The 26738-nt window shown below is 41.0% G+C and overlaps 2 protein-coding genes across 2 annotated transcripts; both read left to right on the forward strand.

Annotated features, from left to right (window-relative positions):
• Positions 1-1831: 1831 nt before the first annotated feature.
• Positions 1832-11505, forward strand: LOC104944115 (nesprin-2-like; the record flags this gene model as incomplete). Its single annotated transcript, XM_010769628.1, has 12 exons — positions 1832-1981; positions 2324-2464; positions 3204-3380; positions 3764-3901; positions 4377-4562; positions 4686-4799; positions 5013-5165; positions 5970-6086; positions 7159-7275; positions 8122-8253; positions 8808-8867; positions 9500-11505. Coding segments are annotated over 12 exons (1665 nt in total), but the record flags the coding sequence as incomplete, so codon positions are not given.
• An 859-nt stretch (positions 11506-12364) lies between these two features.
• Positions 12365-26014, forward strand: LOC104944198 (nesprin-2-like; the record flags this gene model as incomplete). The annotated part of the gene is made up of 17 exons (XM_010769738.1): positions 12365-12517; positions 12703-12855; positions 15977-16180; positions 17097-17219; positions 17694-17809; positions 18310-18421; positions 18648-18782; positions 20558-20716; positions 21922-22116; positions 22394-22498; positions 22884-23003; positions 23152-23352; positions 23436-23609; positions 24092-24223; positions 24767-24960; positions 25293-25428; positions 25781-26014. Coding segments are annotated over exons 1-17 (2646 nt in total), but the record flags the coding sequence as incomplete, so codon positions are not given.
• Positions 26015-26738: the final 724 nt, after the last annotated feature.

Below are 26738 nucleotides of genomic sequence, written 5' to 3' on the forward strand. Positions count from 1 at the left end.
TTTTGTAGCTTGTTTTCAATAAGTATATAAATGGTCCAAAGAGGTTGTATTCTACAGTCTGCCTGAATGTAATCATTGCGTAGGTGTGTAGTGTGATTCTGTGTAGTTTATTTATGGCATCCCGTTGGATTTGACGTCATCTGAACAGGACATCACACGCTCACTGCTTGATGGCGCGCGAAGGTCTGTTTACGCCGGTTGTTAAACATCGTTATGGGGAAATGCAAGTTTACGTCCAAATGGTTGGAAGATAAGGAGGAAGGACAATCAATACTGTATATAGTAAATGTGAGGTAAAGTGTGTTGCCAATGTAACCGGTTAGAACTTCAAAGTGGCGATGAGGTCTTAAGATGTATGGAAAGGGTCTTAAAAAAAAATTACATTTGACTTCAGGATTCCTGCATATACCCTGAGTGATGAATACATGCAGAGAGAAAGAGGCTGTTGACTGTGTGAAAGTGACCAGTAAATATGAAACGTCTGAATCTAACCGTTGGCTTGGCCTCCAGCCCGCTGCGAACCCAGCGACCCAGAATCACTCTGCCCTTTGTCTCGAAACCTGAGCAGAGGCCAACGTCTCCCTATCCACTCCAACTCTCTCTCAACACACACACACACACACACACACACACACACACACACACACACACACACACACACACACACACTACACTACACTACACACACACACACACACACACACACACACACACACACACACACACACACACACACTACTACTACTACTACACACACACACACACACACACACACACACACACACACACACACACACACACACACACACACACACACACACACTACTACTACACTACACACACACACACACACACACACACACACACACACACACACACACACACACACACACACTACACTACTACACACACACACACACACACACACACACACACACACACACACACACACACACACACACACACACACACACACACACACACACACACACACTCACACTCACAAACCTCTCCTCCATAGCTCCCACTACCCTCACCCCTCCTCTTGTACTTGACACCTTTTGTTCAGTGTAAGTGGATCTTTCAGGTGGCCTCTGTAGCCAAGTCATTCCATGCACAAACACACACAACTTTACTTGTGAGAGAAAGCATGAACATAATGCAATCTCTATGCCCTAACCTCAGTGCAAACGTAATTGTAACAAAGTCCTAACCCTTTAAAATCGACCCTTCAGTGTAGACCGGTCCTCCTAACTTCACCATTTCATAAAAGAAAAACGCAAATTGGTCCTCACAAAGATAGACATACAAGACCAAACACACACACTTTGCCCTCACCATGTCCCACTCTCCCATGCAAGAATAAACGTCTCCCGAAACCCTCTCTTCCTCCCATCCTTTGTATCACACACACACACACACACACACACACACACACACACACACACACACACACACACACACACACACACACACTCAGTTTCTCATAGTGATAACAAAATCACCTCTTCAGCAGAGCATCGGACATATTCAGACCCAGGTAGTCTCATCTTCATTACCTCGCACATTTTAAGCGTTTTTCTTATTTAATGTAAGCTGTTATTGTACATTAGAATCTCTCTGAGGTGACAATAGTTCACTTTTGCTATTCTGGATTTGAAACACTTTGAAGGGGTTGTCTCTGTTGGATGAAAGCAGCACAGACGAGAGCGCTGACTGCTAAACAAAGCACTGAACGTTTATTAGTGGCACTTTAGATTTAATCATTCTCCCTCTCTTATTAGATTTTCTTCATCCTATTAATTTACACTATCCTTCTCTCTGTCTGCAGGACGTCCACAGTCAGCTGTGTAACCACAAGGCTCTGCTGCAGCGCATCATGGAGAGCCTGAAGATGAAATACTCCGACTCCCTGGTCCCGGTGGAGATCGAGAGCCAGCTGCAGGAGGTCACACAGTCGCTGCAGCAAGTAGAAGTGAAGGTACACAAGACTTAGATTTTTACATATAAATATGTAATTGACTCATAACAGACATTTGAAAGAAATGACAGAAAACTAAGTATGGAAAATTAGAGTAGTTACATTTACAGGGCACTTCAGGGAATATTTTATTTAATAATAACTGTTTAATAATACAGGAAGAGTGTGTTATAAGTTTTATACTTTAGAATTTCTGCCAAATGTACTAAGTTTGAATATTTTTGGATTACAATAGTATATGTCTTAGAAATGACCTTGGAATGAAAAACAATTATAAAGACTTCAGAAAAAAAAACTTCTGTTTCTGTCATTGTTAATGTTTGCACTTGATTCCTCCGTCAGGTGGGAGAGGCGGTGGAGAGGAGCGGCCCCGTCCACAGGCTGGGGGCGAAGCTGTCTGAGATCCAGGCTGGCCTGATGTCCGTTCAGAAGAGACTTGAACAGAAAAGCCCAAATGTGACCATAGCTAAATTCACTCAGAAGGTGAGCACTGACATAATAATAATAATAATAATAATAATAATAATACATATTATGATATGTATGATATAATACATTTATTTATATAGCACACTTTAAAAAACAACGTCATCTCAAGGTGCTTCAAAATGCTACTGTATGACATGAAGCTGTCCTGGATCGATCATTGGCACTCTGCTAACTATGCTATTACAGATACTACACAAAACTACTAAAGTTGTGTAAAAATCCTTCCATTCTGATAAGCTCCTCATCGTGTATCCCTGCCATTAATCTTGTAACTGGATGTCAAACCTTTCTCTGCAAAGCATCTGTTATACATGAGCTAGAGGAAAGTTATTTCAGAGTCATTTGGAAGGCCATGAAAAGAGTTGACTCATTCCTGTTTATTGAATGAAGCCATTAAGATTTCAGTTTTTCTGTAGTGTGCATGGGGCTTAGTGAAGAATTTTAAATAAGGAACATCGATTTCAGCACTAATTTGTATTAACATATACTCAAATTCTTACCGATACCAATGCAGTTTGTTTTGGTTTATGATTTACCACCTTGAATAATTGTATAGGTTTGCTGGTTGTTATGGGACAACATTAAAGCTTAACACAAATCTAAGAAAATAAACGCTGTTAAACAAATCTTATCAAGGCGATCATGTTCATGTTCATTGTTCTTTCAAAGTTATATTTCATGTGTTACAATGTAATCATAAATAAATCCTCTGTATGATTGTGTGTCTGCTCAGCGTGTGTGGGACGAGCTGGACGTGTGGCACTCGTGTCTGGCGGCGCTGGAGGTGGACATGCAGGACCTGGAGAACCCTGAGGAGGCGCTGATGCTCACTGAGAGACTGGTGGAGGTCCAGCAGCTCCACTCGCAGCTGGCCAAACAGGCGGAGCAGAGGACCACCCTCATCAGCAAGGTCAGAAAGACTTCAAAACCCTTCAGTCCACTTTTTCACTTCTCAAACTGCCAGCGTTATTCCCTGAGTCATAATCACAAGCTGCTGAGTCTCCTCATTTGTTTAGTGGCAACAACGAAATGCCGAACTGTGTACTTAATTCATGTTTATATTGGCAATAATCTGATGTTATGTTATCTCTCATATTTGCCTCAACACTCTTTAGCAGACAGTTCAACCGTATCATTAGCACACACTCATCACAAGCCTTGTAACTTAGCAAGTTCCATACAGTAAACATAATTGTGTCTTTTAATTGATATGATGTGTGTTTTAAGATCTGTTTTCACACAGTTGGTGTCATTTTCTTGATTAAACTAAGTATTGTTTATGTTTCTGCTCAGATCCCAACGTGGCTTCAGGAGCATCAGGAGATGATCAGCAGCTCTAAAAGCTGGATGGCTGAGGCCAAGTCGTGGCTCGCTACACCCTGCACCTACACCACGGCTAAATGTCTGAGCAGCCATGTTCACACTCTGCAGGTGGGGGCACTTATCTGGGGTCTGAATTATCAACACTGCCGTTTCTTCACCTAAAAACTGTCCTTCAAAGACATATTTACCAACCAATAAGAGACTGACAACCACAAATCAACAAAGCAATGACTATAGAATAACACAAAAAAGCTACAAAGGGATGCAAAATAGCCCAAAAGAGAAAAAAGACTATGAAAAGAGGGGACATTTTTTAAGTGAGACTAAAAATTACTACAAAGGGACACAAAACAATGTGAAAGTGACACAAAACGACTACAAAATAAACAAATGCAGGCATTGAACAACACAAAGAGAAAGAAAAAATGGAAGTCTGTGTGTTTGCATGTCTGTGCCAAAGGGCTCATTGTCTCGTAATCCCCTTATGATTGCTTTATGCAGAAGAACATCATCAAAATGTAAATGTAGGGAAAATGTGCATTGGTTGAAAAAACACGTACATTATGTCTTTCTTGTGTTTCAGATGGTGTTGGATGACTCGGCACAGATCCGGAAGACTCTGCAGGGCTTCAGCTCCGTCCTGCAGGAGATGTCTCAGGTTTGCGACGTCACGACTCTACAGGAAAAGCTGCTGGAAGCCGATCAACAAGTGGCCCACGTTCAGGACAGCTTCACTGCTCCTCTGTCCCACCTGGGCCACGCTGCTGACGTGAGACTTCATTTTTACTTTCATCCTTTGACTTGGCTTGATTTGTGTGTCCCACCCTTCTACTCTATGTTCACGCCTTATTTCTAAATGGTCAAACACATTGATTCATCTCTTGCTGTCTAGGAGGTGGAAGCCGTTGAGACTGAAGTCAGGTGTATGGAGAATGATGTGGCTGAGATCAAGATCTTATTGTCTTCTCCGGAGACTTTACCCAGCCCCAAAGAAGAAAGCTTCAAGGTGAGACGTGCAGAAGAAAACTCTTTGTGACGAACAACGAGAACATTTTGTGGTTGTTTGAATAAGCAAATACTAAAAGTGAAACAGATGTAGGGATAAGACCATGCTTGTACTGCTCAAACATTAGTGGTGGCTGTTTTCTGACGTCATCAACTTTATCAGCCAGAAATATCAACTAATCGTTTTTTTTTAAAACTCTTCTTATGTGTCCAGAACGTTGAGCAGAAGATCCAGTCCATGAGGAGGACCATTACTGAGATCCAGAAGTGTAAATCAGACCTGTGTCTTCCAGAGAAGGCTGAAGAGACTCTGACTGTCTTTGCTGTTGTGGAGCAGCTGCAGGCTCTGCTGCTGGAGCTGGAGAAGGTCAGTCAGTCAATCAGTCAGTCAGATACTAATGGCACATTTCCACTGCAGGGCCTCGCACGGCTTAGTACGGTATAGTTAGGCCTCGGTAGGCCAGGCTCACTTTATGCTGCGTTCCCATTACAGTTTAGTAGCTGGGGTAGTAACTATAGTAACGCAGTGAAGGCGGAGCCGTGACGTCATCTTCAATGCGAAACACAAAACCAAACATTAGCTGTTAGCATTCAGAGCTCACAGCTCGTCATATCTGTTCAGAAACTAGACAAAAGTTAAACAAGTACAAACCACAGACTGTCTGTGTCATGGGAATACAGTCGCTGGTTTATTCATGTCTGTATAGGCCGTTGTTGTGAGTGTGGACGGTCGGAGCATATACAACGTTAGCTTAGCCGATTCAGAAAACACGCATTTTAAAAGGTTTTTCGCCTGCCGTCTGTCTGCAGACTTGTCAAAGCATTAATTCATGGTTTTTACTAACCGGTATCAGTATGTTGTTACTTCGGCATCATTTTGAAACGTGTATTAAATCACGGTCAAATATGTCCGTTGTAGTTGTAGCCACTCAAGTCACTAGTTTAGCATATTCAGCCCGGTTATTGGCCCGGAAAGAACCACGATTTTGGAGGGCCAGAAAAACTGTGAAAAGGTACCCGTTAGCCGGAACTACCCCTAGTGGAAACGCAACAAAAAACGGGCCGGGTTTGGCACGGCATGCCTAAACCATGCTACGTGCTGCAGTGGAAATGCGCCATTAAAGTACTTAAAGTGGCCTTCACTGAACCTCCTGCTTTTCTCCTTCTGTAGAAGATCCCTGCTCTGTTCATCCAGCAGCCTACAACTCCGGTCCAAACCAGTGCTACGTCTCTTCACCAGACTGCCTCTGGCCCTCAACTCTTCAAATTCACTTCAGAGGACGCAGAGGTGGGTTTGGTTCACCGACAAATAAATAGAGAGCGTTCCTGTAGTTATGGAAGATGAGGACGGCATTGATGATGAAACCTTGCATTGTTACAAGCACACGCCTCTCAATCATGAGTGGTTGCACCGACAAGAAATGTAGTAACCCGGTTATTATTTACTGGAAAGAGACGTTGCTGTTAGTTTTCAAAATATGTTTTCAAAAATAAGTGCCATCTAGTTCCATTATAATGGAGAGAAGGGCAGACATCTCTACAGACGCACCTCCACACTGCTTTCCCACCAAAAAAATCCAAATTGATAATCAATTTTTTATTTTTTTGAGTTAACTCTTCCTTTAATGATTCTAGCGTTTCAGAAAAAAAAGATCCCGGGTTCTTACGATTATTAAAAACCTGGAAAAGTCATGGAAATTCAAAATGCTAATTCCAGGCCCTGGAAAAGTTTTGGAAAACAATATTTTTCCCAAAGTTTTGGAAAAGTCATGGAAATGTAACTAAAGTTGGATCCAATATAATTTATATTTTATCTAATCACCGAAATAGTAATACTATAATGATAATAAATACTGCATCGTACAGTAATGAAACGTAAAATGGCATTTAACTGACGATGTATTTTGCTGGTGAGAGATTTGAGTTGCTTTTAGCGTGTAGAAGCTAGTAAGTCTACTATTTGATTTGTTTTAGATAGGCACAACATGTTTCAGACCTTATTTTCCTGTTCCATGTTAAAATAAACCATTTTCAGTGGTACCGCTGAGAAAGAGTAATGTTTTTGGTCATGGAAAATTAGGTAAAGGCCATGGAGAAGTCGTGGAGAAGTCGTGGAGAAGTCATTGAAAATCATTGGTGAAGAAGTGTATGAACCCTGAAGATCAGTTTAGGTTTTTTTTTTTTTTTACTTCATTAGCCTTTAAGTTAATACTCTTAAACAAAGTGTTTTCCATGATGGCTAGAGTATTTAAAGTGCATTGGATAAGTGACCTAAAATACTATTGTGGAGTCTTAAAGGCATCATGTGTAGAAAGAAGATACAACCAATGTAACAAAAACTGTCATTTTGCGTCTCTCAGAAGGAAGGCGTCAGAATTGTCCGTGTGAAAGAGAACGTGCTGAAGCAGTCCGGAGCGTCGCTGCAGACTGTGGAGCATTCCTCCGCTGAGCAGAGACAATCCGCTGACAGAACTCAGGTAGGAACGCAGGGAGACATCCTCCTGGTTCATTTTGATTGCCTTGAGTGTGAAGCACTTTGTGAAATTCAGCTCTTGAGAGGTGCTGAGTAATACTAATGTACTTACTTTGAACACTAAAAGACATAACTGATCCTTTGAGCACTGTATTTCTAATTCTGTCTGGAGTGCGACTAAAGCGATTTTGTTCTCACTGTTCTGTAATTGACATCACTGAATAATAAATCATTATGTTATGAATATCAAAAACTCACCACCTGACTCTTTGACGGTAGAACAAAGTTTAGAATGGTTTGTACTAACCTGCCTGCTTACCCATTCCTCCATGTGTTTTTAACCAAATGATTTAACAAATGTGTTTTTCCCTGCATGCTTAATACTACTATTTTCTTCTATTTCAAATTATTATGCGAAAACATATTGTTAAAAGTGCAATCAGTGGGACATTGAGCTGAAGTTTTTGGTTTGACTGCATTTGTGAGCAGGGGGAGATTCTAGTTGAGATCTGAAGTAAACAAATAAGTGAGGCTGAATTAAGAGCAACATAATCCCAAAGATGTGTGCACGATATTTAGAATATTTGAATATGATATTAAATAATAAACCATAACACTCTTGGGGAGAGTGGACTAGCGGACTCCTGTGTCTGAGAAGACTTTTGCACAATGGTTCACGTTTGCCTTCAGATTAGCTTGTCTCCCCTAAAGTTACACTCGAGCTGCTTTTAGTGCAATGGTTCAAAAACAACATTAGCAGCAGCAGCAGGTGCCAGCTCAGTGTCCCAGATGCACTTTTTACCCCCCCTCCCTCATGTGACTGCACATGAACGTGTTTCCGTGTCAGCAGAGGGAGCATCAAGGCGTGCTCCAGGCTGAAGAAGCCAGAGAGTCAAAAGAAAGTGAGGAGCAGAGAGTTGCAGAAGGTGGAGGAGGGGTTTTATGGTGGCTCTGGGATGCTTTCCTGGGTGCTCCGCCAGAGGTAAAAAGATCTGCAGTGGAAAATCAATCATCCATTTTCTTTCTCTGTCCTATCTCTGTCCTGCGTTCATCTCTTTTAACCCCCTCCTTGTGACTTAAGGTCAGCAGCTACTTACAATGTAACGTTTTTTACATCAAATGATAGGTGGATATCTAAAACTAAGTAATTATTTTAAATTAGTAACACACCTGAGGTCAAATGACCAATGGCATATTAAAGCATTTCTAACAAAATTACCTTTTTTGACCCGGGTCACTGTGTTCTCAACGTTACCACTGGCAATGAGTTCCCTCCCCTTCCTCCACAAACCCTCTCCTGACCCTTAACACAGCTCTACAATCAGTGCATTTTCCATTCTGCTCAAACCTCCCTGCATATGTGTTTCTGGATTTTGTTCTGCCTCTAGAGAGCAGTATTGAGCAGTGTTTGTAGTGTGTGTGTCGGCACTGTAGATGAGTAAATTACCAATAAAATGTTCTCTCTTTCAGCCATTTCGTATTTTGGTTTGGTTGTTTGTATAGATTTTGTTAAACCTGTATCATTGTTGGTATTAGGCACAAGAGACTGAAGGGGCCACTGGACAAAGCACTGAACCGACTAAAGAAGACAGACAGGTAAATAAACTCTCAATACTGTCAAACATCCTCATTGGCTCCTATTGGATTTTTTTTAAATAGGGTACGTCTGGTGCTATGCTATATGTTCATACTGGCAACACATCTAATCAGAAGAACTAAAACAACAATGAATTGATCCTGATAGCAAGTCTAGCCCTTGTCTCCAAAGTCTGGTATACCTTGGTTTCCATATAAGCTAATGCATTTGTATTGTCAGAAATGAGTGAGGGAACAAGCAGTGTCAAAGACAGGATAGAAAAATAAAAAACAAAGTGTGTTTGTTTGTACAATAACAAATATAAAGAATATCACCAGCTTTATCTTTTAATGAATCTCAATTATGGGTTTTTGGTAGTGTAAAATGTAAGTAAATGTACATTTCACATTTATATAATTGATGCCAACTTTAACATTTTGTTGACATATTCAGGAGGTGCCATTGAGTGTGTTTCACCATCAACAGTTATACAAGATAACATAACAAGTATTTGTAAATAACATTATTTGATCTAATTCTGTAACAGAGTGTACCAGTAACTGTGTGAATCCTTCTCTCCCGTTAACTAAATGATCCTTGTATTTAACTGACTGACCTGAGTGATCTTCTAACCCTGCTCATGTTTCTTCAGGATGTTGAGCGCCCCACTGACCCCACAGAAGCAAGTTCCTCTGAAGCGTTATCAAAACCCCTGGGCACAGTCAGAACTCAGACACTGCCTGAGAGCATGGTAAACACATCCTCCACCGTAGGAGTCTCCAAATCCTCCAAATCCTCCTCTGGCTCCCAGCAGAAATGTGTAGTCTCCTAGATCTAGAACTTGTATCGCTAGAACTTCTGACTTCTTCTTGTGTCAAGCATTGAACTTCGAGCTTCTTTAAAGCCATGGGCAGAAAGACCCGTCTCTAGAGGCAAGCTTGGATTCCTCTGCTTCTTCTAGAATCAGCCTGGAACACAAGTGTTTGCAACCTATCATAGATGTCCCTACTTTTTCTAGGTCCAACCTTTGAGCCCATCCAGAATCAAGTTTATATTTTGAATGTTCTTCCAGAATCTTCTAAAAGAATCTACTTAATTAATGGGCAGAACAAATCCTTAAATCCCTCTCTTTGACTACCTATTGTATATACTCAAAGTTCTTCTACATCTAACCAAAGAACTCCCCCGTCTAGACTTAAGCCTTATCTAGAATCTTCTAAAACAAGTTCTGGATCTCCTAAAGTACTTCTTAGATCTTCTAAGGACTCCCTTATTCTTCTCGACCAACCTCAACGTGCCCTTCTTCTACACTCAACTCTAATGATGATGTCTTATAGAACCATAGAGCTTTCTAGAATCAATGCTTTTCCACAAATAAACGTTCACACTTTGCACGTCTTCTAGAATCAAACCTAGAACTCCCACTTCTTAGTTTCCTCTAGAATCGTTCTTGAACCTTGATTGTGATTTGGACTTTTCCTAGAACCGTTTCCTCTACACCCAAACTCTTTCTAGAACCTGGTAGCTCCAAGCTGACGCCTTCAGGTTTTAATCAAAATGTCTGAACCTTCAGTGCATTTACATGGCAGAGAGTTGAAACGGTTCACAGCTGTGGACTTTGTGTTTACATGGGGGGATTTGAATCATTGTTTCCTACTGTAGCGTGAAAAATAAAATAGAAGACAGAAAGTAATTAAATCAAATCTGATACGTGCCAAATATCTACTTTTCCCAAAATGACCTCTCTTTAAAGGAGTTGTGGGCTTGCCTGTGTACATTAATATGACTCAGCAGATTATATTGCAACTATGTGAGAAGTGAATGATAGTGTGACAGTTATTTTACCAAAGAAAAGTAGCAGTGATGGTATTTAGCATGTGGGTGGATGGTTTTTGGTCTGTAATAAGCTTTTGCATGGACCTTCACTTTGGGTTAATATGTTTTTATAAAAGCCAGAAACAAAGTGTACTACTAGACATATTTTGTGAACCATGTTTTATAATGTATCATATAGGTATCTTATTTACCGGCAAATGCAGAGCGAATCTGTTAAAAATAAAGTTGCTTGCTTACATGCATCTGCTATTTGAATTTTCATATGCTGAACGTGATAATAAATTGTTGTTTACCCATTTGATTGATTACCTGAGTAGTTATGACTTCAATGAATTGCTCAGTCACTGCCTGGCAGCAGGAGAGTGTGCAGAAAGATTCCCGCTTTGTTGTGAATCAGCATATTTTCTTTCACTATCGACAATGCTGGTTTTGTACATACAAAAAGTTACCTTTTCTAAGATGACGGTTGGCCATGAAAATGCACTGGTTTGACATGATTCCTGATTAACACGCTACTGCTGGCAGGTGAAAACCATGTAACTCCAAATTGTAATCAAATAATGTACTCAACTCGTACTAAAATACTTCCTCCTATGCAAAAGTTTTAAAGGCTTATCAATATTTTCATAAGAGCAATAATAACTCACCAGAAGCTGCCATTTTTGGAGGTACAAGGTTTTCCCCTTAAAGCAGAAATACTGAGATGTCTTACATTACATGGCATGTCCTGTACTTGTACATTGTTCCACTTTTGCTATTTCCATTCTGTCTACATATCCAAACGAGCAGAAATATAAATAAACCCACAACAGTGATCCACTCCGCCGTCTCTCTTTCTCTGTGTCAGGAGCCCATGAAGGGACAGAGGGGGCTTGCATGGAGGGGGGATGACCCAGAGGGGCGGAAGAAATACACACACACACACACATCTGTGAACTCAGTCACAACGGTCCACAAAACATGCACTACTGATTCATCTACATACATACTGCAAAACCAGGATGACACTCAGGGCCAGCGTCTTGCAGCGTATCAACATTTAAAAAATAAGGTCTCACTCAAATTCCAGCATGACACACACAACAGCACTGTCCTCCTCCTAACCCTCTAACAGTGCAGGAGTGGATGCAGAGTTGGAACCTGGTTGCACATAAATAACTGACTGATTGACTGAACTGACAAAAATGTTGTTTAAATACAAAATAAGAGCATGATCAAGCACTTCCAAAGCACAAATTGTTAATTTGAATTCATAATTGGAGCAATTTGAAGGTACAAGTTAGTAAAAATGTCAGTCAATATGTTCTCCTGTAAGAAATGGAGGCCTCTGTATATTCACATTACACTTCAGTGACATCAAAGCTTGGTAAAGGTTTCAGTCAAGTGATTAATAATGACATCCAAAGCAGGTTTGTTGACTCTTGGTGTTCACCGCCTGTCAAATCCTCACTAGTTCCTTGGCGACTGTATTTACAGAGTTAATGTGATGCATTGTGGGTTTGCACCATGCAAAATGCTCATAGTTCAATCGTAAAAAAGAAGCATGGGTCATAGATGAAGTTGTCATAGAACAACGGATCAGATGATTGACAGCTACAAAGTGCAGTCTGAAGAGGAAGTGTTTACTGCTTACTCAGCTCCTCCCCTGTAGCCTGAGGCCTCTCTTTCTCTCTCTGTGTGAATGTCTCGGTCATTCTCTCGCTCCGCCTGTGATAAACAGTCGCTGTCACTGAAGCCCGTCCACCGCTCCAGGAAGTGGTTTTGCCACAGGTGGGTGGAGCAGAGAGGGAAAGAAAGACGAGAAACCAAGCGCCTGGGAAAGAGAGATAACCAGGCAGGGGAAACAGACTGGAAGTGGTTGTGTGAGAATGGGAATGACAGGTCACAAGTGTCTCTTTAGATCAATATTAGAGCTACAACCTGTTCTGGTAGAATCAAAATAGTGCTAGAGTTTGCTTAGGACTTAGTGCAGCTCTCACCCTCCTCTCCTCCCCCTCTCTACCTGTGACCCTGGAGCAGAGAGGTTCAGCCGTCCTCCATGTGTGCCTGGAGAGGGTGGGCCAGCTGGAGCTGTGGCTGCAGGAAGCCCAGAGGAGCCTGGTAGCCGGGGGAGCTGCTGCCGGGGCAACCACTATGCAGGACAGCGTGGAGCAGCAACTCCTCACCTGCCAGGTAAGCCCCGCCCACCAGGAACTAGGTCCTTACTACAGGACTTTTCAGGTCAAAAGATATCTGCAGTGCAGTTAGAATTAGTCTGACAATAATATGAATATTTTAAGCTTAATTTTCAGGTGGAAAGATGTATGACCTGCAGTTTACTAAATCAATGGTTCCTAGGCTGTAACAAATAAGAGGTAGAATAGAAGAATATAAAAATAAACAACTTCTTGGTCAAAATCTTGATATTTGCTACATTTGCTAGAATATCAGAGGGCTCAAAATGAATCGGTGTCTACTTAAGAACCTTTGCAACCAAAGAGATTTTATATATATATATTCAGTGAAATATTCAGAGGAGTAAAGACATAGATTGTATAGTAATTTACTAAATTAAAATAACAAAATTGTAAATATATATGTGCTTGTCATGTAGAAATAGGAGAGGATCTTTCCCAAACTCGCACCACATCATTTAAAAAACACTATTGTCTAAAATATCACCGTATGACCAAAAGTACTCTGAACTATCTGTACATTCTTCTGGCCTTTTTATAATCTCAAATCTCTTGCAGTTGAGTCCAAAATGAAATTTTTCCTGTTGGATTTCATTAGTTTGCCAGTAATGTCATGCAAAACACCAACGATGAAAGATCACTTTTATTTTTGAAATGTCTTGAAACCAGAAACACATTCATTCTTTTGATAATCTCTTCCCTCGGGATAAACCAGGCTTCATTTACGAACTCAGAAGTACAAAAACGAGCTTTTCATATCCGCACTTTAAGTCTGAGCTCATAACCCTGCGTCTGTTTGGCCTAAGAATATATGCTATGATAAGTCACTGGCCACGTCATGAGACACTACACACATTTCAAATTGCACAATGCCGTTTCAAGAGCAAAATATGACGCATGAGTAATTTCCAAATCATTGCTGACTATTTCAGATCTTGCAAAATGTTATAAAAACTACGAGCTGATGATGTTTTAGCAGCTCAGAGGTTAAAATGTTAATCATGTATGATCCTGGAACACTTCTGGTTCTGTAGGTAAAGCTTAATGTTGGTTTATTTGTTTACCACATGTCATACACACATGCAATTCAAAGTGCTTTACACACAGTTGAAAAATAAAAATGAAAACAAGGCAATTCATGAAAGACAATGTGCTGGAGGAATCAAAGTAAAGTCAGTTATTTGAACTTTCTATGAGTGTAATATGTCTGGAAGCTTCCTCCAGCAGTCTGATGTTATAGATTTGACCCAAAGGTTAGTGGTCAGCGTATTTTATTATATTTCATTTGATAACATAATGAAGCAGACAGTATTGCTACTTGTAGTGTAATATTTTAATTTGGTTTGTGTGCTCCCTTATTGCTCAGAGGAGCAAATATTCACCCAACAATCTAAGCTTTCTTTCATGCCATGTTTGTGTCATTACATGTTTCAATACAGTTTGAACTTAATTAGGTTTCATCATTTTATTCAGAATTTCTAGAAATTAATCAATACTTATTTCTAATCAAACTACTAATACTTACATTGCTTTAACTCTGCTGGTAAATGAAAGGACATTCAAATGAGGACTGCTGGAGAAAGTGAAAGAACAACCGTCTCACTAAACATTAACTCAAAGCGTTACATTCAAACATCAAACATTTTTACAGCGTAAATATGTACTTTGGCTGTCTCACTGTTTGTACAGTCTTAGATGTATGGAGCAGTAATGTGTTAGAGGGCAAAGGAAACAAATGACTTGTAAAGAGTTCCCTTTACAAACACTTAATGTATGGGCTCAGAACAGTCTCATAATACACACATGCACACAGAAGGATTCACACTTGTGTTTTTCAATGCACACACAAATATGTTCCGTTTCATATACCGTACATGTAAATAAAATCTAAATACAGAAAAAAGTTTTACATATGTATTTTTGATCCTTACATATTTGTTTTCCGCGCTCATGTGATTGGCTTAGAATGAAGGAGACATCTGATTGGCTATAGATAGAAAAAATTACAAGTACGAATCGGGTGACCGTCAGGGGAGTCTCAAAAAACCCACACACGAATGCACAGCGATCCGTGCACAGAAAGCGGTTTGTGTTTGCAGGTTCAGAGGTTTTAAACGGAAAACAAATATGTGAGGATCAAAAATACATATGTAAAACTTTTTTCTGTATTTGGATTTTATTTACATGTATATGAAACGGAACACATTTGTGTGTGCATTGAAAAACACAAGTGTGGATCCTGCTGTGTGCATGTGTGTATTATGAAACTGTTCTGAGCCCATATTAATGCCGGCTGCTGGTATTTGCATTGAGGGCGCGGTTTGGCTGGATGTCAGAAATCAACCAATCAAATGTTTTAGTTTCAAACTCTCCCTGACGACCAAACAAACACATGAAAACATGCTGCAGCTGTTACAGCGCACTGTAGACTAATTAACTGTTTTTTATTGTCAATTTATATCGGATATGTACGGAAGAGGATTAGGGCCACATTCTCAGAATTCTGACATTAATCTCATAACTAATAAAATGATCACTTTGGGTCAGATCTGAAAATAATTTCACATGTGGCCCTCATCTTTTTACGTAGATATTGGGCACAGCCAGTAAACATATTTGTGCTGTTCTGTGAAAAAAAGGATTAAATGTACTAAAAACTTGGTGAAAGACTTCAGTTCATTGTGGATATTTGAATCTGAAAGCTATATTAATATATAATATAATGGTTTGCAGTCTAGAGTCCCGCCCTCACAGGCTTCACTATTGTGTGTTCATTCAAAGCTTTGGCAGGTATTTTCCTCCCATGATTCACCCCCTGCTGACCCAGAGAGTGTAACTCGAGCCTCCATTAAAGATTCAGAGGTTGAACACGTCACACGTTTGAATGAAGCATTGTGTGCCAACAAACAGCAACTAGTGAGATCCTGTCTGCCATTCAAATTCACTAAACTAAAGAGCTTCGATCCCAGAGACTGACCCTGATCTAACTTAAACATTATGAACCTTTGTGCTGCATCATTACCTAACGTGTGTGTGTGTGTGTGTGTGTGTGTGTGTGTGTGTGTGTGTGTGTGTGTGTGTGTGTGTGTGTGTGTGTGTGTGTGTGTGTGACTGTACAGGACATGTTCCTGGAGATCGAGCGGAGGGTCTCCAGCCTGGCGGCTCTCGGTCCGGCGGCTGACCAGCAGCAGCAGGACGAGGCGGCCGAGCTGCTCTCCTCCAAACTGGAGCTCCTGAAGGCCAACCTGGTGTCCTTCCAGCAGCTTCTGCAGGACAGACAGGGGGAGGAGAGGACCCTCACACACACTGAGACACAGGGACAGGTACAAGCTATATGTAGGAGTAGAAATCAATTCAAAGTGTACATGTAGAGTAAGTTTAATACATTTAGTTGCAGGATAAAAAACAACTTGGGGCTAAAAATCAAAACACTTTTTGACAACACATCAGTCAGAATGAGCTGGCTGTTTAACTTAGTATTTAAAATCGTAGTTTGAGTTTTTTTTTTGTCCCTCTTTCTCTGTACCAACATGTTTTTGTATTAGAAAAACTCATTTCTCATGAATCCTGACCATTTGTTTTGCCTCCAAAGTAGTGCACATGTAGTCTGAACAATATTTGAAAGATACTATAGTCCATGTTAAGTTAGGTAATCTTTTACGTTGATGCATTTTCTTCAATATAATCATTCCCACCAAACCCACGTCGAATTATTAGGATCAATCGCATTCCTATTTCTCCTTCATTTCTCGTCTTTATTTAGCTTACAGGATTAAACAAATGTGACAGTGTGGAGGTGTGTCTGCTGTCAGACAGGTCACGTGTGCCAAAGTCACTCCCTGATAATTATTAAGGCCTGTCTCTATGAAACTAAACAGACCTGCTAGAGCGATTAGCTCTAGCAGGTCTGTTTAGTTTCATACCTGCAAGTCACAAATCTTAGTAAGCAAATCAAAAGTCTTAGTCTTAGCGCTGAAAGTCTACTTCTACTGTGTTTAATGTTTTTTACATGACTGTGACTGAGGACAGCCTTTCACTATGGTAGCAATGTTTGATTGTTCCAGCTTGAACCACGTCAAAACTGGACCTAAACATAAAACAAAACTGATTTTAAATCTGATGATTTGAACTGATATTTCTTCACTTCTTCAATCCAGCAAAGGCTGTAACACATGCTTGTGGTGTTGATCTTTTTTAATTGTTCCTCCCTGTGTCCCTTCTTTACCTATTTCCTCTCAGAAGTCAGCAGCTCAGTCAGAGCGCCACCTGGAGTCCAGGCTGCGGCGCAGCAGCAGTGTTCAGGAGATCTTCTCCTCTCCCAGAAACAAACTGCTCCGACAGAGCAGCCTGCAGCAGCAGAAGGTACTGATATACTGATGGAAGGTTTTACTGAAGTATATAACCATACATCAAGTTCATATTTTTGAATATAACTAATATCAGCCACTTTAGAACTTTTTGAGAACCCCACAAGAAATCCAAATGCTTAACTGAAGTCTGAAATCCTCAGTAAAAACACATCATAGTTACCAACTCAGTCCATTGTATTAGAAGTGGATGAGATCTTAAAAAGCCAATACTAACCACTTTCTAAAAGTAAGCCGGTACATTGATTGAATGATATCTGTTGGTGGTAAATGGGTTTCCTTTTTCATTTGAATCATTAATATTAATTTCAGGTTGCTCTGGAATTCAGTCAGCAAAGCAAAGCCCAAAATAAATAAAAGTTATAACTATTGTGTTGACAAAACAAAAAAAGTAGCTAGAAGCAGTAAATAACCGTAATGTTTGTGTTTACTGTTCTGTACATCTCACTCTATCCCTCTCTGTGTGCAGGAGTTGGAGCAGCAGCTGACGGAGCAGAGAGGTCTGACCCAGGCCATCGCCCTGCAGGGCGGCAGAGGACGGCTCCACAGCCCGGACACAGAGGACCAGAGCCCGCTGTCACCACGGTAACAACCTCACCATCACTCTGTTATTTATGTGATCTGAATATATATGTACAGTACATAGTGTGTGGGATATGATTTATTTCTATTATGTCCTACACAATAATACTATTTCAGTTATTATTCTTTTGGGCTTTTTATTGAGAATCAAACGTACTTTTTTTCAGTGATTCAGTAATTATCAGTACCTGTTAAACAAAAGGACAGAGTAAGGCTGCAGTAGATTTAAAAAAAGAATAAAACAAGGAGAATGTATTATTCAAAAGAAATGTTTGCCATTTTGAATTATTTGATTTAATGAATCCAATAATTCAATGAGTTTTTAGCTTGATTTGCCAATAACGAAAGAGACATAGATGAGATTCTCAACAACAATAATACAAAAAAACAAATGCAGCCAGAAGAACACAAAGAAAGCAGGATGAAAAACAGATATGACAGAAAGAGAGAAAGTAAGTATTAAGTGTTATTAGGTGTGAACTCTCTCCTCTTCCCCCCTGCAGGTGGCCTCCTGCTGGGTCGGCTGTGCACGAGGACGCGGCTCACAGGAAGTGGGACGGCCTTCACAGCCAGCTGCTTTCTCTGGAGGAGAGCTGGCTGCTTCCCCCTTCAGAGGTATGGCCTTCATCGTCAGCCTTCTGCTTGATTATCACTTTCAAATACGGAAAAGAAGAAAAATGTGTGTTCTCGCTGCGCTTGATTATCACCTTCTTTGAGCTGAAGGCACTTAGTTGTCTTTTTGTCCCTATGGGGAGTCCTGCAGGGCTTCATAAGAGTTGTGTGTGTCTCCTACTTCTGATGTCTCTCTCCCCCCCCCCCCCATCTCTCCTCCTCTCTGAAGGTGACAGACTCATCTACGAGGCACAGTGATGGAACAGCAGGACGCGTAATTGGCACACAAACCCTGAAAGAGCTCCAAACTCACATCAGCCAACTGAGAGAGCTGGGCCTCACAGCGACAGAAGCTCTGAGTCAGGTACAGGCTCCTTTATCACAGGCTGTTTCTCACAGACTATACAGGGTGTCAGGACATGGGACCTCTGATACTACACATGGCTATAACATGTGTTTTCACAAGTTAGTGACCCCTCTCTATTGTATGATACTGGTCATAATCCTAAGGAGTCAGGACCTTTATTGTAAACCATATCTGTGAATTTAAGGAATATAACATTAACCATTATGTATCAGCTATCCTGACCTATAGTTCAATATGAATATGATTCTTTTGATATTCTACTGTGATTTAAAATGATAGAGCTGTGTTAAAGGTCACATGTCATGCTTTTCTGGTTATTACCCGTCCCCTTGTGTGTTACGAAGGTTTTTATGCATGTAAACGGTCTGCAGAGTCAAACCCTCAAAGTACACCCTGTAGCGAGTAAAACTCTAACACAGAAAGTACCTCCCCAAAACGCCTCGTTGGAGATACGTCACTGTCCATTGATTCTTCCAGGTACGCATGATGTCAACCGTACCCGGAACGAAATGGACCAATCCGTGGAGCCGTTACGTTACGTCCGCGGAGCCGTTACGTTAAGCCCCCGCTGATTGGTCCAAATTGACCAATCCACGGACTTCCTCACACACACACTCAGTGCAGGCAGCTCTGCTGATCTCTCCTCCCTGGCTGCAGGCTGATAACAGACAGTTGGGATCGCGGCGAAATTCTCTCTGCAGACCCATTCTCACAGCGTTTATCAACCTTTTTCTTACTCAATATCAAGCCACACTTATTGTTTTTACTTCGGCTGTGACTTTGTGTGTGCTCAGGATGATTTTGGCTGTGTTTCGCTGTGTATCGCTAAACAAGGAAACAACACCTCCACGGAGCTCAACGCGATTCACAACGTCCCGACCAATCAGAGCACACTGCTAACAGGGAGGGTGGGGGCTGGAGCTACTGGACCTACAACGAGCCGTTAAAGGCAGAGAGTGAAATTCAGTGAATACACGTAGTTTACAGAGATGCTGTATGAGAAACAAAAGTGAGTTTGGAAAATTGCACAATATAAATCTATTCTAGTAGACCTCAACAATGGAATTATGATCAGTGGAAATGGCCATGACATGGGACCTTTAAGGTCAATTGCAGATTTGTAAAGAAACTGAGATTGCCATACTTAACTAAAAACATATTTAAATTTGCTATTTTTTACTGGAAAATAGGGACTAAGCACATTTTAACAATTTGGTCTTAATTTTTTATCTTTTTAATATATACTTATTTTGTAAACTCACATACTGTAATAGGTGATGTATAGTAAAGGCAACAAAACAAACTTGAATCAACCTCAGATGCCCCTCTGATAAAATCAAGGAAAGAAAACAATTGTGTATACAAATAAATGTCACCTTTTAATTTGAAATGTTGTTATTGAAAAGGAAAATGGAATGCCAGGCATGAAGATTTTTCATCTCTCACCACAGGACACACATTTTGACATCACACTTAACAAAATAAGAGCAGGGAACAACAAACGAGAAAGACAGCCAGTGAGAGAGGAGTGAGGAAAGGATTAAACAGCCTCCACCTCCTGGTTAATAATAACATCCGACTCTAAATGCATCACAACAACAGTCAAAGTAGTCTGAATTTCCCCATGTCACCAACACAGTGTCAAGAAGTTTATCATAAAAGTCATATCATATTTGACCCATACAGGTGCAGGAGAGTTCAGCAACGATACAGGGATCATGAGAGAAATAAATCTTGCTCTAAAACCATATCTTAAATTTGTCCCACCCCAGGCCTCCTCGGTGGACGGCTCCCATGAGACGCTGGACGAGGGTTTGTTTCATTTGCTGCACGGAGCGTCCCTGTCCCTGTCCTCCTTCAACAACCTGCTGCACTCACCTGCTGGGACAACACATGAAGAAGACACTCAGCTGAGGCTGCTGCAGCTGCAGGTAACATAAGATGGCCCTTTATTTACCGAGCCTTCGCGGCAGCTGGCCCTAGGCTCTGGAACACTCTGCCCCTCCATGTGAGGTCGGCCCAGACCCTAGGGGTTTTTAAATCTACACTTAAGACACACTTAAGACACACTTCTCCTCCTTGGCTTCTCCTTTTGTGCTTATTTATGCTGAATGACTATATCTCACCGCATCCACTACAAACTCCTGGTCCTCACTTACAAAGCCCTCCACCATCTGGTCCCCCCCTACCTCACTCACCTCCTCATCCTCTACCAACCCCCCCAGTCCCTCAGATCCACCTCAGCCGGTTTGCTTTCCACCCCAAAGGCCAAACTCCGGAGCTTTGGGGACAGAGTGGCAGCCCCAAAGCTCTGGAACTCCCTCCCCCAAGACCTCCGTGAGTCTGAGTCCCTCACCCTGTTCCAGTCCCGCCTCAAGACTCATCTCTTCAACTCTGTATATCCATAAGCCCCTCCCCCCTCAATCAACTTCCTCCAGACTGCCCTTTCTGTTTATCTTATTTTATTTGTTTTATTTTATTCATTTATTATTATTATTATTTTTTTTGATTTGTTTTGTTGTTTTTGTTTGTTTTTGCATGTCCTTGTCTGTCTACCCTCCCCTCGACTGTAAAGCGTCTTTGAGTTAGAGAAAAACGCTATAGAAATATCATTTATTATTATTATTATTATTATATGAATAAATATACGAGCATATCTCTGCTACTCACAATATTTAGAAGCTAGCATTTTTCTAATGAGTCAAAGAGACTTTGAGTCTGACTAAGACTAAAAGTGAAGTCAATACTTGAAAGAACTGAATGATATGTTATTATAAATACAAAACATTCACATTTTATTTCAAATTCGAAATAGGAAACAAAGTCAGATATAAGACCCTGCATCTCTTATTCAGCTCAGATTCATCTTCAGTAAAGAGAAACTGATATTTTTTTGGGTCAGTTGAGGATTCCTTTACTTCTACCCATCAATTATTTTGTTTGTGGTTTTAAGGTCTTTTATGCCCAAAAAGGCTGAATCAAAAATGAAAATATGCAGCATTTATAAAAACAATATCTCAAAGACATCTGAAAGACCTAAACTGCCCTCTTCACACACTCTGGAACACACAAACGTGTTCCAGCTTATGATTACAATGCAGACTCACTAATAAACCTCCCTTGTATTTCATGCCAGAGCCTGTCAGCAGCGCTAGCTTCCCTTGGCAGTGAGCTGTCCTCTCAGGGCTCAGAGGTCAGCCGTGTGCTGGGGTCAGAGCGCGGTCAGCAGTGTGTGGAGGCTCTGTGCAGAGTGCTGTGTGTGGTGCAGGCTGCTCTGAGCAGCAGAGAGCAGCAGCTCACACACCTGCAGGAGGAGGCGGCCCAGCAACAGGTCAGACATCAGCACTAACTCTTATTATCTGAGAAGGTAAAACCAAGACACTCAAAGATCTTATTTATATCTTAACTGTATTAGTGTTTATAATCTGTGTCCTACTATCTTTTGTTGTCAAATCTCACCTCCTCTTGCACATTATCTAACAAATGTATATTACCTGCACTGTTTAAATATAACTTTTTAAATACAAAAGAAAATAACCTTGTTTATTGAAATAAAACCCTCGTTTGCATGCAGTTTAAAGGACCAGTGATGTGTGTTTAACCGACAGATACAACTGAATGAGTTGCATGCAGCCTTCACTTCTAACCAGGCGACGGCTCACCAAATAATTCATGAATTCAATGGATCTCTGGGCCTTAACAAACAAATACAGGTACGGTTTCCATGGAGATATATTGACTTTAACAAGCTAGTCATAATCTGAGGTATTTGAGTGAACTGTTTTCTGATGTTTCCTGTGTGTTCTTAAAGATGCGGTGGTTGTTTGATTGACAAAATAATCAGTTAATTTTATGAATTCTAATTATTATTGAATTTTAATCATTTACATAGCATTTCAAATATTTTACTTTTCTGTGTTTTATAATATAATTAATTGAAAATGTTGGGTTTTTGGCTTCTGGTCGGAAGAAAAAGACATAAAAAGATCTCAGAAATGATTTATTAATGTATTTGTGTCAGACAGGAGATTTAAAACGTTTCTCAGTCGACATCATAACGTTTTTATTTGTCACAGTTTATATGTTTTTATTTTTCAGGCTGTGGTTCAGATGCAGGAGTCTCTGCAGCAGCAGGTGGAGCAGGTGAGCTCCCTGATGGAGGAGGCGCACCGACACCACCTGCCTGCCTCCCTCATCCAGCAGGCCTCACAGCTGCAGGTATGAAAGCTGCTGTGTCATGTCAAATGTAACCAAGTCTGCTTTGTGTGAACACATTTTGGATTCCTACCTTCCCAATATCAAACTAAATAAGTTGTCATTCAGTTGCCACTAACATATTTTGTTTTGTTTTTTCCTGTATGTGCAGGATGAGCTGGACACTTCTCTAGGTGGTGTTCGCTCCCGCTGTGAGGAGCTGAAGCACAGTGTGGAGCTGCAGCAGCAGTATGAGCGTCTGGTCCTCAGCCTGCAGGAGCTGCTAGTTCTGGGCCCTGAACGCCTCGAGCAGAAGCCTGACGCAGAGCTCCGCGACAGAGCTCATCTACAGCAGCAGCTCAGTAGCCATACGGTGGGATATACAAGGACATTCTGTTCAAAGACCTTTGGTGTATACATTCTTTTAAATTATTTTTGACGTTACTTTGTTTTCAGAAGTTCTTCCAGTTCCTGGGCCATCACTTTAGGATCCTGCAGAACCTGACCCACAGAGTCCCGGAGAGCACCCTCCAGAGGTGGCAGGGTGTGGTGATGGGCCTGCAGGTGGAGATAGCCCGGCTGCACCAGCAAGGACTGGACCAAGGGACCAGGATGCAGGAGACATTACAGGTAGGGAAATTATTATGAAATACAGCAATGAAAGGATTATCTAAACATGAACAAAGTATCCTCTCACAGAGCTGCTGCCATGGCTGTAGACTCTTAGTTATTGTGGCTTTGAATTAAGAAGGCTATAGGAAGCAACATTGATTTTTTAATGCAAGTACATTAATATGACATAGTATAGTACTCATTCTCAAAAAATCTATCAGCAAAAAGATGTCTGTCTATCTAAAGATCATTCAGGTAAATAGTGCCTTACATTAATTTCATAAATGTATTTTGCCTAGAAATGTGTTTTAATAATATCAATATATACACCTTGTGTTAAGAGGGCTTCCGTAACAAAATGTTATGACTTGGATGGAATGTAATTATGCAACAATTAATTCAACCCATACTTAGAAGACATAGAAATGTCATAGGAAAATAATCACATTGATGTTAATAAACAATTTTCCTGCACTTCATCATTTCTCCATCTGTCTCAGATGTGGTCGCAGTGGGAGGAGGACAGAGCCTGGTCAGACTCCCTGCTGAGTCCCATTGAAACTTCATCTATCAAGATGCACAATGAGGGTAATTCAGAGGAGCGGATATCAGAGAAACTCTCAGTCTACCAGGTAATTTTTATGAATAAATGTGTACTTTCTGACCGTCGGCGGATAATTGAAATGTACCAACAAGCGGCCGTCTGGAGGACCGAGCGCATTTCGCAATGTTCCGTTCTGCTCATTTAGAGAATATTTTAGCGCGCTCTCCATGATGTACTTTGTGCATTGCACTCAAAAACCTAATTGGCTCAATTACATACAAGCGAAAGGTTGTTTTCTGTAGGGGTACATGATGTTCTTTGGTTTTGCTGTAAGTTATTAGCCGAGTCACGACCTCCAACTAACATTCATTTTGGTTAATATTCCTTGTTGCCCTGCTGTAGGATTGGAAATGTGTCTTTTATCCATCTGAAATCAGAGCCAGGCTAGCTGTTTCCCCAGCTCCCGGTATATATGCTAAGCTAAGCTAACCGCCTGCTTAACATTAAATACTGAAGTACTTTTACTTTGTGTAGTACTGGCTATGTACTGAACAAACATACGTGAACATGATAGTGATCTTACTCTGAGTAAAAGCGATTAAGTGTTAATAAAGTTTTGTGTTTTTCAAAGGAGCTGCGTGGCGTTCTGCAGGAGAACAAGGCGCGGTTCAGTCGGATGCTGGAGGCGGGGCTCCGGCTGCAGGAGGTGGGCTGCAGAGGAGTGGGAGTGGCCAACAGCAAACTGGAGGCAAGATGGAGAGCCCTTCACAAGAAGGTGGAGCACCAATGCACAAATGTAGACAAGAAGAGGAAGCTAAGGAGCAGGTGAGAGAGAGAAAACATGTAGTTGTTTAGACTTCACAAGTTTGATCAAGTATTAACTATCAAATATTTTCGAAATGTTGAAATTCCATATTTTTGAGTGGTTGAAATATCTTTATACTTTCATAATATTTTTGTTTTTTTAACGCCTGGATTTTACTGAAAAATATATTTGTCTTTGTAAAATGTGTGTAGCATCAATCAAAAAGCACCTGACTGTTTTACATCTATTAATTATGTATTGATATATATCTTTTTCAATAACAGATATGCAGATGACCCTGTAGCTATGTCGAATTGTTAATCAAAATGTGTTATTTCCCACCAATAACCAGGTTTCTTCGTGACTCTGCTGTACTGGCTGACTGGATGGGCGGGGCCAGAGAGATGATTGACAGATGTCAGCTCTCTGTGTCAGCAGAGGAGGAGATGGATGTTGAACAGAGGCGTGATCACTACTTCCAGTTTGTGGTGAGCACACAACACTCACTCGTTGTAAATAACAAAGACGCGCACAAATAAAACCTGCTCAATTTCATGTAGACTTTAGTTAAATTAATGAATTTTATTTTAAATGTTATGTCACAAACGTTTTTTTTGCAATATACAATAAATAACATCAGGTTTATCGAAATAAAGCTTCTAGTTTTTATGTCTGTAGACCTAAAGTGGGGAAATGTACCAATTACTTGAAATAAACAGAGTTTATGTTCCTGAAAAGGGAGTAAATAATATGTTGCTAACAACCCTGTCTCCACCACAAATAAATTGTATTAAGTTGATGATTGCCATAAAACAAAATAACATGATAGTTATTATTTAGGTTTTGACCAAACGCATGGAAGCAAAGTCTGGACTGAAGGTGGCTGTGAACGGAGCGGGAACCCAGCTGCTGCAGATGAGGGAGGAAGAGGACGGAGACTTAGAAATAAATCTAGAGGACAAAGAAACATCAGAACCAGATCTCTGCTCCATCAACGCTCAGCTCAGACAGATGGAGCTGGACTGGTCCCGCCTCCTGGCCGATGTTCCTGTCACCCAACAAGCTCTGCATAAGGTGAGGAGACTCCCAACTTCCATACCAATTATGTAAATATAAAGAAAAGGATGTGGATTTTGGCCTATCCTTATCTTGTTCAGTATTTTTGTATTTTCAACAGTTATAAGAGGATACAATACAAAGGCACACACTTAAGAGAAAACATACAAGAAGCAACTGAACAAAAATAAACATTGACACAAAAAAAGGAGTAAACAGCAGGAGTAGGCATTTGCAAAATAAGTTACCTCAAAAACACTAAACCATTCGTCTTTTGTGTTAAAGGTCCCATGTCATGCTTTTCCGGTTATTACCCGTCCCCTTGTGTGTTATGTAGCTTTTTCTGCATGTAAACGGTATGCAGAGTCACACACCCTCAAAGTACATCCTGTAGGGAGTACAACTCTAACACAGAAAATACTTGTCTATGCTGCCCCAGAACGCCTCGTTGGAGATTTCTTTTCTTTCTTGCTGGGTACAGTGACGTGACCATACCCAAATAGACCAATCCGTGGAGCTCCTCACACGCACACACTCTCAGCGGCGAAACTGTGACGCGCTGGGGGGGTGCTACTGGAGCCTCACAGCGGCAAAACTGTGGCGCGCTTACACTGTAGGTGCGCCGCGTTTGGGGGTGCGGGTGCTAGTGGAGCCTCGCAGATGGGGGTGCTGCAGCCCCCTCAGCACCCCCCCTTCCCGTGTCCATGGTGCTCAGGCTGAGTACAGGCTGAATTTCGCCCTG

The sequence above is a fragment of the Notothenia coriiceps genome, unplaced genomic scaffold, assembly GCF_000735185.1.
Source record: "Notothenia coriiceps isolate Sejong01 unplaced genomic scaffold, NC01 NC01_scaffold00000123, whole genome shotgun sequence".
NCBI lineage: Eukaryota > Metazoa > Chordata > Actinopteri > Perciformes > Nototheniidae > Notothenia > Notothenia coriiceps.